The sequence below is a fragment of the Poecilia reticulata genome, linkage group LG7 (genome assembly GCF_000633615.1).
Source record: "Poecilia reticulata strain Guanapo linkage group LG7, Guppy_female_1.0+MT, whole genome shotgun sequence".
Classification (NCBI taxonomy): Eukaryota; Metazoa; Chordata; class Actinopteri; order Cyprinodontiformes; family Poeciliidae; genus Poecilia; species Poecilia reticulata.
Genome location: NC_024337.1, coordinates 1,526,138 through 1,537,166, shown reverse-complemented (window position 1 = coordinate 1,537,166; position 11,029 = coordinate 1,526,138). Strand labels below are relative to the sequence as shown.

The 11,029-nt window shown below is 36.6% G+C and overlaps 1 protein-coding gene across 1 annotated transcript in view; it reads left to right on the top strand.

The window, feature by feature from the left end:
* LOC103466871 (Krueppel-like factor 15) overlaps positions 1-8,033 on the top strand; it is a 13,908-nt gene extending 5,875 nt beyond the window's left edge. The window contains exon 3 of the mRNA XM_008412759.2: positions 7,104-8,033. Within this exon, the coding sequence (XP_008410981.1) occupies positions 7,104-7,281 (178 nt within the window). The 3' untranslated portion in view covers positions 7,282-8,033. The remainder of the gene's footprint in view (positions 1-7,103) is intronic.
* Positions 8,034-11,029: the final 2,996 nt, after the last annotated feature.

The window sequence follows — 11,029 nt, the reverse complement described above, 5'->3', positions numbered from 1 at the left end:
TATATATATATATATATAAATTTTAATTCATAACCATATGCTGTCCAATGCAGATATTAGACTGTCCACCTAGGAAGAAAAATCTATGTAAAACAAGGATACATTTTAAGTGCTCTCTTATATTGTGGAGAAAAATAGCAAAAGTGTAGTGTACTGGAAACATAGGCTTTTAAATCACAAATGCTACCATGAACTACACACTATACATGGTTTAAAAAAAATCATTTCAGAAGGGTACTTTTTTTAGTCTAGAGAAAAAAGGACATCTCCACTTGTGATTATCCCTGCCTGTCTGTTTAAATGGACAACCATGTCTCAGTATGTTTGCAGTTGTGTCATACTCTTTCCACTGTCAGTTGATGGATTATCCATTATGCAACTTTTCTTTGACATAGAAAGCCCTCCTGGACTCGTGTTTCTGTGTCTGGATCCAGAGTTGTGTTTTGCTGGTGGTCTGTTTCTCTGGGGGTTTTCTTTCCTCTGTCCATCTAAATGCATGTTCAGTATGAGGGATTGCTACAAAGTTAACACATCAATGCAATCAACTATTGCAAATTCTAGAGCAGGAGCAGAGATAGCTGCACATTGAGTGACTCGATGCAATTACATTAAATCAGAGGGGGTCCGACTCCAAAATCCAAACACTTGGGTTTTAGTATTTGTAAAGGTAATTGGTAACATTGAATTATATTGGACCAAGTGGGGTTGAATTTTTATGCCTGCTATGCTTGTAAGCATTTTTTCAAAAATCTTTGTGGTGTTCTCCTTCCACTTCCCAATGCAGAACATTACATTGTTCTGTTCTCTCACACAACATTACATTGTTCTGTTCTCTCACACAAAATCCCCCCAAAATCCATTCCAAAATGTGGAAAAGTTTACATATCAATGGTCTGCACTCCAATCTAATTTAAAACAAATACATTTCCAAAACTTATGTAAGAAAAATAGTATATTTTTGGCCAAACATCATGTAGTTTTATGTATTTCAGACATTAAGGTCTCTGTTCCTTTTGGGAACCTTCAGTGCACTAAAAATGGCACCTGCACAGTCTTTTTGCGTGCGTGCGTGCGTGCGTGCGTGCGTGCGTGTGTGTGACTACAACAATTTACTGTATTATAAAGTTGCCCCTTCACTGCCAGTTTCCTGCTGGACGAGGAAATGGACATAAACCAGTGAGGCAGCCACCCCTTACCCTCTGTAACTTTAGAAGAGCTCCGTGTGTTGGCCCCTCTGAAGTAGAGAGAGGTGGTATTTCACTGGCTGCAGGCCAACAGGTTACTCAGTCAAAGCTGTATTTCTCTTTTCACCAAACTCTTTACCTTTTTTTTTTTTTTTTACATTTTGCTGTCTCAATCTGCCTTGCTGTTAGTAGGGCTATTGGACTGGTTCACATACAACTTCCATGAGCTTGCAGTATTTCCAGTTCCCACCTGCTTGTAGGCACTGATTCGTTCTCAGCGGCTAGGCATTGAAGCAGAGTTTGCTGTAGCAACACTGCGGCCTGTGTGTACTTGTCATCTATCATCAGGTTTGTGGCTTGTTGTCTTTGATAACTGATTAATCTGCGATCACAACACTACAATCTGAGGTGATGACAGATGTGTTACAGTTTGATTTAGCAATTCATTTGGACTCTCGGAGCAAAAGCAAGAGGCAAAACGAGAGGAGAGATCTTATTCTGTATCAAAAAGTGAAGATGACGCAGCAAACTGTGTACTGTACGAATACCGGCTGCAATGCATCTGTAACCAACCTGACTGCCCCACCTTCGGCGCTGCTTTTATGTTCTTGTAGCTGCAAAGTTGACTTTAAGAACAAGCTGGGACAAAGCCTGCACATGTGTTTCCCACAGCACCAACACTGATATGTGTACTATGTGTTGTGCAGCAGTCACGCCAAGCTGCCTCCAGGACTCCAACCCACAATCAAAAGTGAAAAACACTTTTAGACGATCAACAGAAGTGCCCTCCACCCATGCAGCCATAAACTCCCTGACCTTGGTCACAATCCCTGAAATGTAGAGATTACAGAGCTCAGAAACCTCCATCATAAACATGGGATAATGAATTATGTCAAAGGAAACTGTTGGTGAGTCAAATTAAAAATGAGAAACATATGAGTTTTTCATGCTTGCTGAAATGCGCCACCCTCTCTCTCCTGATGTAGCAGGTTATACTTGGATTCAGGCCTAGTGCCAGTATGTCAAGGAGCTGCACATGGTTTCCCTCGTGCCCCTGCTTGAAGTTGGTTGTGCACCGCTCCAGGGTTTAATGTCTGTATATGCGTCAGCCAAAGCTTACCATTGGCAAATGTAGAGCCACTTAGAGTACAGAGTTTACAGGAAAACCTTTGATTTTCATCAAAGTAAAGACCTGAGCTTGTTGCTTTCTTCCAGATTTATCGCCTGTGGTAGAAAACACCTACTTTAGTAACTTTGGGTTTGATTTAAATAGGGATGTGCAATATTGATTAGGTATTATATCATAATATTGTCATTGGGACGTCAAATCCCAAAAAGTTGCCTAAAGTAAAATAAACAAAACTTTTTAGATCTTGCCATACATTCTCAATAAATGGGTTATAATGCCTGACCTTCCTTTTCAGCAGGTAGAATATTATATTATTAAGACTATGTTAAAACAGAGATACTCTGCTTATATTATTTACAGTGGTAAGCATCACTAACCAAAAATTTAATTGTTAAAGCAAAAATCATAAACATTAGTTTAATGCTAAAGTGCTAAGTCAACACAGTATTTAGTTTGAGCTAATTCTAAAGCACTAAATTAATCTATGTTTATATTCACTATGTGCCAATGGCACATTACAACATAGATCATCACTCAACAGGGTCTAATTTGTTATAGTAAACCGACATGAATGGTTGGCGCTTCGGGAAGTGATTCTTTGGAACAGACCTTTCACTCATGGTCTCAGTTTTATAATTGTTGAGTACTGCTAACTCTGTTGCCTAATTGACCGTGGTATGGCTTTAGTCGGAAAGCACCGAGGACATCAGTAGATTTTAAACTGCTTACTAATGAGATACAAGATCTTGTTCTATAGTGATGCATTCTGGGTACAGAATAAACATCATTGTCTGCATCTCATCACAGGTGGAGAACATAAGGAGAGGATATAGAATTGCTGCATAACCTGTCTTAACCCATTTCAAAATAAGAGCATGGATTTAAAACTCTAGTGACTCGAATTCTGAACAGTCGATAATCATTTACAAAATTTACAAAACAGCCAAGGAAAACTTGCTCTTTAGATTGTGTCTAGAAAAATATGTTTAGGGTAAGCTAAGAGCGCTAAATGTTTTCAAAGTTAGCAAAAATGTTAAAGTGCTAATTGAAAAATTTGTTCCACTTTTAACAAGTTAGCGGACATGTGCCCATCTCTAATTGTTTTAGTAATAGTTATTAATTATAGTCACTGAATTTAAATTCTGAAATCAAGATAAAAATGGAAAAAAAGGGAAAACTGGACATTGCTTCAACTAAATAAATATGTTACATCAGAAAGCAGGAACTAACCAACTATTTGGTTTCAAAAAAACTACTACCACAGTTTTGTTGGACAGGAACTTTAACGAGAAGCAAAACTTCATCAATGGCACAACAATGACGGATAGTCTGGGTGGGTTTATTTCTGTTCTCAACAGGAATTGAAGCGTTGGCACATTGTTATGTATGTTGCTAACAATCCTGAGTTATTAATCAGGATTACACTGACACAAGGTGTGCTGCTTTCTGTTGACATGCAAACCAAACATCATGTCATTGATTCTTTCAGAAAAATGAAAAACTCTCAGTTGTGTGTCATTCCAGATTGTAGGACGTCTGCAACCAATCATGCTATGGTTGGTCAGGCGTTAATGCTCCGTAGATATCTTGGGTGATATCTTCTACCAGAGGATAAAACACATGGATATGATTGGATACAGCAGGATTTAGAAGAAGGTCTCAAAGTATATGTTGGGTGTCAAAGGGTTGAATATAAAGCTCCACGTGTTATTTCTCTATCAACAGTCAGTTCCATGACTTTATGGATTTTAAAACAAAATCATATTATCAACACACTTCTCTTGCCTTTGGACATAAAGAACGTCTTGTGACACCCAGTCTGTTTGTTTTGGGAGGTTGTGGGAACCAACATACGGTAAAACAAGAGTGACTAGCTGTGCTCCCACTACCAGGATCACTTAAGTTCATTAGTGGAACACAACATTTACTTTGTTGACTTACGACCATAGGGCAGCGCTGTATTTATCAGTGCTAGACTGCAAATTGGGTAAAATTAGAAAGGCAGTTAACTGTACTACGTTTTGGACATTTGGTGTGTGTAATGGGTTCTGATAGAGTATGGAAAAACTTTGGACCAATAACTTAATTATAAAAAACATTTTAACAAATATTGTATTCTGTATGTCAGTAGCCGGTCAAGTTATTACAAGTCTGTCAAAAATAATGTTTTATGTTGGTAAAGACTTCCAGGGTGGACTGTATTGAGTTTGAAACAACTATAAACTGTCCAAGTTGTGATTTACTAGTGTAAATCAGTTATTTACTACTGTAAATCACAACTTGGGCGCCATTACCATTGCTTTTTGTTGAACAAGCTGCTTTTTAAATGTTGCTAGCTATCTGTAATATTAAAAAATTAAAACACTCACAGAGATTTACTGACAAATTCATAAAACTTGTAACATTTTCATTCAGGTTTTAGCAAATCATTTTACATTAGCAAGACAGACATAACTCTATTAATGAGCTATTATTGACCAAACTTCAACGTGCTTTTAATTTAAATCCAGCCTGTTGAGCTCTGACAGAGTCTCTGTTCAGTTGAATATGAAACCTGGGAGTTAAAAACAGAAGCGTGAAGCTCACTGGGGCTCCTGCTGTGTTAACTCTGCTCCGAGGTTCTAAGTTAACTAAATTAAATGAATCATTGCGTAAAAACCAGGATGGTTTAAGGCAATTGATTTCTATTCAATTCTCTAGTAATATTAACTAATTTGGTTTAAGAGTGTAAAAGGAGTGTAAAAGCTAATGGCTTTGTCCTGTTTTGGGATGTTTATTCCAGTTATTCACTTTGTAAAAGGATCAACTTTAAGAGTTTGGTATTGCTCTATGAAGCACTAAACAGTCTTGGGCTGAAACACACTTTTAAATTACTTGTCAAATATAAACCACCCTTGAGGTTTTTGGAGACCTGCTTACTCTGGTCCGGTTCCCAGGACCAGAGCTGAACAAGGTCAGATTAGCTTTTTATGTTCCTAGAATGTGAAACAAACTCCCTGAAAACCTGAGAACAGAAACTGTTGCCTTTAAATCTAGAGTGAGTAAAATAATTGTTTACAGAAACTTTTGATCAGCTTGGGATCTAAAATTAAATTTGATAATTATATTTGATTTTATGCAATGTTTGTCAAATTCTTTATTCTTATTTTAATATTTCTGTTGGCTTTGTGGCAAAAAACAAAATTAAAATTTGCGTATGAATGATGCTGTGTATGCTTGGTTTTGCCTAGAAGTTGCTAAATATATGAATATATTTTTATTTCTTTCCAATATCACAGAAGCAAGATACAAATGAAACATTTACTCTACCTAGCATCACGTTGACTGCTTTGGGCATTTGGTGTTAAGCTGCTGTTACACTGTTTGCTATCTCAATTCGTATAGCAGTAAAATGATAAATATTTGCTAGATGGGTTTAAAATTGAAACAATGAAAGCCAATTTGTAGAGCATCAAGTCATGCCACATCTTTGAAGTAAATGCTTTTGGTTCACCCTTTATAAAGGATGAGTGGCTTAAAATTCATCCCAAGAGAAGGAAGAACTACATTACATTTGCTATGAACTTACAGTGTCAATTTATATGATTATGAAGGATAAATGTCAGGTGGTCAGATGACTAGAGCATTTGCTGACTTAATCAGAAATTAGTAGAATACAGTCTAAACTTTCAGCATAAACAATGATTAAACCTCTGTCGGCGCAGACTGAGCATCTGCATAAGGTAGCATGAGATTAAGGGGTGTTATTCTTTACTATTTTTTGCAACATTTGAGCTACGCAGTAGAATCAATCGATTTGAATCAAATTGACGTCTCAGTTGTGATGCTTACCTGACGAAACCTTTTGAAATGACTAAATATTTGCGTTAGATGGTTTGGATGGCAAACCAATTGTAGCACCAGATGTGTAGAAAGGTTATACCGGTCTGTTATTTACAAAAGATGACATATGTTCCAATGTCGTGACATCCAAGGCATAGCTGCAACTTCAAAACATGTTGTTACAGACTGACCTTGAGCACAACACTGACCTGATTGTTTGTATATTGACTGTATGTCAGATAAGATGAGAAAGGTAAGACATAATAACGTAAGCTACATAGATTTTTGATGTTTTTTTCAGGATTTTCTCTTCTTTTAGGCATGGGCCTTTCAAGTAATGAGTACGCCATTTGTGGTATGCATGTCTGGAGTGCAAATAGGCAAACGTAACCGCGAATGATGTTTTTACATCTCTGTAAATTATCACCTTCATGTCTAAAGCAGGCTGCGGCCACTGTGAAACTGATCTTTGTTACAGATTAATTTGATCTTAACAGCTTCACTAACGTATACAGATACACATGTAGTGTGTAGAGGCACTACTCTGTCATCCACTTAACCCTTCACTGTCAGAGCAGCTGAGCTGGCTGGAGCCCGTAGTGACCACGGCAGATCAGGACAGGAATAGACCTGGCCCAGGTTAACCGTGCTCATGTGTTGAGCTAAATATGGGATGGCTCTTTGACTTCACAGAGACGTTGCATGCAAAGTATTACACCTCTCAGATTACCCTCATCTAAACAGACACAACTTTTTTTATCTTATTGGGAAACGTGACTTAATTCAATACTTTCTTTTCAGGAAAGACTTCTTTTGTTACCAAAGATTAGGTTTGTTTTTGTCCACTTTAAAGTACTTTAAATGTTTTAACACTTTTGGTCAGATTTAATTTGGAAAAAATGTACAAATATGTAATTTTTCTCTTGATAAAATGTGGTGGATCTCATTCGTTGGTTTCTTCGCCGCAGGTTCTCCCGGTCCGATGAGCTGTCAAGGCACCGCCGCTCCCACTCCGGTGTGAAGCCGTACCAATGCATCGTCTGCGAGAAGAAGTTTGCTCGCAGCGATCACCTGTCAAAACACCTCAAAGTCCACCGCTTTCCCCGAAGCAACAGGACAGGACGCTCTGTAAATGGACCCCTCTGACCCCTGACGTGACGGAGTGACGCTCAGCGGAGGAGACGGAGGGAGGGCTGGATGTCTGTGACGAAAGACTGAGCAGGACAATCCAAACACCCTTAAAAGGCCTCAGTAAAGGGCTGTATGTGCGTGTGACACGCGTTCTTGGTACTGTGATAATTTATTGGGTAACGAGGAGAAGACTGTAAAAAACTAAACAGGAAACTGTTACTTGACGCAGCAATGTCACAGGTGGAATAAGCTTTTCATAATAGAAATTTCATCCTCAAATCTTTTAGCTTATCTGTTTAGAAGACAAATTTGCTATTTTTACACTTTTAGGAGCATCTTATGAACAAATCATCCTTATTAATTTTTTTTCAGTCACTGAAGAATCTACTACTTTTTAAAATCCCTCTTTTTTTTACCTTTCTGGTAATTGTTTTTTTGAAAAGGATATTGTCCACAATGAACATGAAAATGGAGCCTAAAAAAATAACAGGATGTTACAGCAGGCTTGGTTGAATTCTTTCTCAAGGATTTCAAAGTAGCAGATGCATCAACATTCCTGAAGCTTAAAAAGGTTTCTTTGACGCCCCAGAGTCTCAAAATTGGGAAAAATGTTAAAGAAGCTCCACAAAATAACAAAGCTCAGTTTCATGTTGATTTACTGCTCTCCATTGTAAATCATCACACTGTGTAATTAGCACTGGCACATAGGAAACTTGTCCTATGTGCCAGTAGGAGAATCTCTGAGTAAATTGTGTTGTTTTACTGCAGTCTGAGTCAGTTTAATGTTGATTCTCCCCAAAAAGCTTCTATCAAGTCAACACCTATTTTGATGGACGACTGTTAATTGAAGCTAAAGCTAATGGTGGATCCAAATGATCCTATGTGTTCGCATCACAACTTCTGTTTTACGACTTGGTGATATTTTGCCATATCATTCATAACTATATAATTTCACTTGCCTGGTGTCACCGTTGTGAAATAGCAGTAGACCTAATCTGAATAAGCTGAAACAAAGTTTGTTTTTTCTCTTCCACTGCCAAACAAAAATAGATTTTGAATGTGAACATCAATATTATTTATCTTATCTGACTTAGAAATCACCCCAGGTTGTCAAAATAAAGGTGATCTGCTGTGTAACTGTCCAAACTAGACTTTAAGAGAAAAATTGGGTAAGATACTGGACCATTAAAAAATATACTGGAAAGTTCAAAAGATGGAAAGTTCATATTGTCTAAAGTGACGTTATGTAAAGTTGTAATGCAGTGTTAGTTTCCTAACTCTCTACTCTAGAAACAGGAGAGTTTGTACTCTGAGTAGAAACTCTCAAGTTTCTGTGGTAGAAGCTCTACATGAAACTTCTAAAAAGTTTCTACAAACTTTCTACAAGTTTGTAGAAATGATGAGAGACGCTCAGACAGGTGGAAAACTAACAGTGAGATGCACCTTTTAGCTAGCTAGGTATTTTAAAAACCCAAACAGGAATTGTCCAGAGTGGCTTGGTTGTCAGGCTATGTCAGCAGATAATAACTATCTACACCTTCAAAAGAGACACTCAACTGAGACTTAACAACAAACTTCACAACAATCTCTTGTGAAATAGTTGACTTTTAACATCTACTTGAAAATGACATCTTGTAAAAATGAACATTTTCAGGTTTAGTTACTTGAATAAAATAAGCTAAATTAGCAGCCTTCATTATCCTTCCACTGCTCTGAGGATTATTTCACTGTTTTTACACCGTTGTTGCAATTCAGAAACTTTCTGTTAAAACTATTGCTATTAATAACTTTGAAGAATCCCAGTGAAACAAAACAACTGTCCCTCTACGGTTTATAGCAGGATCTTTTCTGGGGGGGGCGGGGGGAATTTGTTTGCTTAATATCAATTATTTTGAGATCTGACATGCAGATTTCATGTTTTTACTAATTGCCATTTTTTATTATATAAGTCTTAAACATAAAAATCAGAAATGCTACAAAGAAAGTAATTTTAAAACACAGAAAATGAAGACATTAGAGGAGTATTCTCATTTATGTATCAAACCACATAAGAATAACATTCAGCTGATTCCTGGTAAACCCAGATCAGAGTGCATTCTGTGTTTTGATGCATTTACTAACTGAACATAGTGGGTCATTTTAGTTTTGGTGTATTTTATGGGCACAACATCAAAATTTACAAGCATTGGTATTGAATCTTAGTAATGGTCATGGAAAATTGGCTGATGTCAACCACTGAAACTTGGACTGGCAGAGAGTTAAAAATAAAAATACAGTGTCTTGTTCATAAACCACTGGTAGAGGCACTTTAATTTGTGGAGTGTTTGGGTTCATCTTGAAAAAAATACAAAGAAACTTGAACAAATTTAACTGGAATGTTTTCTCTTTTCTTATTGGATTCGTTTAGACTGGAATTTATTGCATCACGTAACTCATCTCATTTTTTTTTTCATTAAAATAAGTTTGGGTAAACATATAATAAAAAGCTTTACTGAAATGCTATCCTCAGTTTTGAACATGTCATGTCTGCCTTTGTCCTTTTCTTTATGGGAACAGTGTTGGGCTTTTTGCCACATCACATTTTCCAAAAAAATTTGTTTTCCTCTTTTTTTCCCTCATCTCTATATGATGCCATGTATCTCTTAATCTCAGCTGAACTTCAGCCAAATGTGCCAGAGCAAGGCAGGACTCGGTTTCTGTGCCATAAATGTGACAGGTGTCAGCGTTTTTTATTCACATTTAAAACAATGATTGTTGAAAAGTTTTGTGTGTTGTGTTCATTTTCTCAGTGATTGACGGATCTATTTGAATGTTCAGCACGTGGCCCTTGATGCTGTTTGCAGAAAGTGTATTTGCTCTGTCAGGCATTCCTTCCATGCACACAGAAGACACACTTTTCTGAATATGTATTAAAGATGTGATCCATGAATGTATGTAAATACTGTACATGCATCAGAAAGTACAATTGCTTGTAATGATATCTGTGATTGTGAAAGATTTCTTTTTTTTTTTTTTGAAAATGTAGAGAAACTGTACATAACAAAATATTTCGAATATAAAAATATATACTGTAAAATAAGGAGAATATTTTTTCTGGTGTTCCCAGACCACATATGTTAAAGTAGCTCAGTGAGTATGTCAGGATATGGTTTCAGATTTACCTGACCGTTTATTTTTCCAAAAACGTGCTATTACCAAAGTCATGTCAGCTGGTGAAATAGCAGCTTCTACATGATGCATCATAAAATACGTCCTGAGTTGTTTACAAAATGTGGTCTGTACACACTAAAAATAAGAATTTACTCAAATTCTTATATATATTTTTTTGCTTTGTTCTACTATGTAAAACACATTTACAATAAAATTCTAAAGCTTAAATCCTATTGTTGTTCATCACTAACTGATTTATGGCAACTCATATCTTGGATGTGCTTTAACTTTAATAATCCCAGTTAGATTCAGTTCCCATTTTTGCAACATGTTTCCAATATTACTGGACTTCAAATGTTTTGTTTGGATTTATTTTTTTTCCTGGTGTTGTAATTCAAAGTAGAGTTCCAGGGTTTCCAGGTGTGAAAAAGTTATGAAATGGAAAACAGAATATAGAAATATATTTGAGTTTGAAGAATTTACTCCTTAATCTGTGAGTTTATCATCTAATCAATCCTGTTTCAAAAAGTGACAGAAAAGCTCTACTGAAGATCCAAACTTTGATGTTTAAAGTCTTTAAGGGGCACAAAACACATTTTTATGTAAAAAAAGA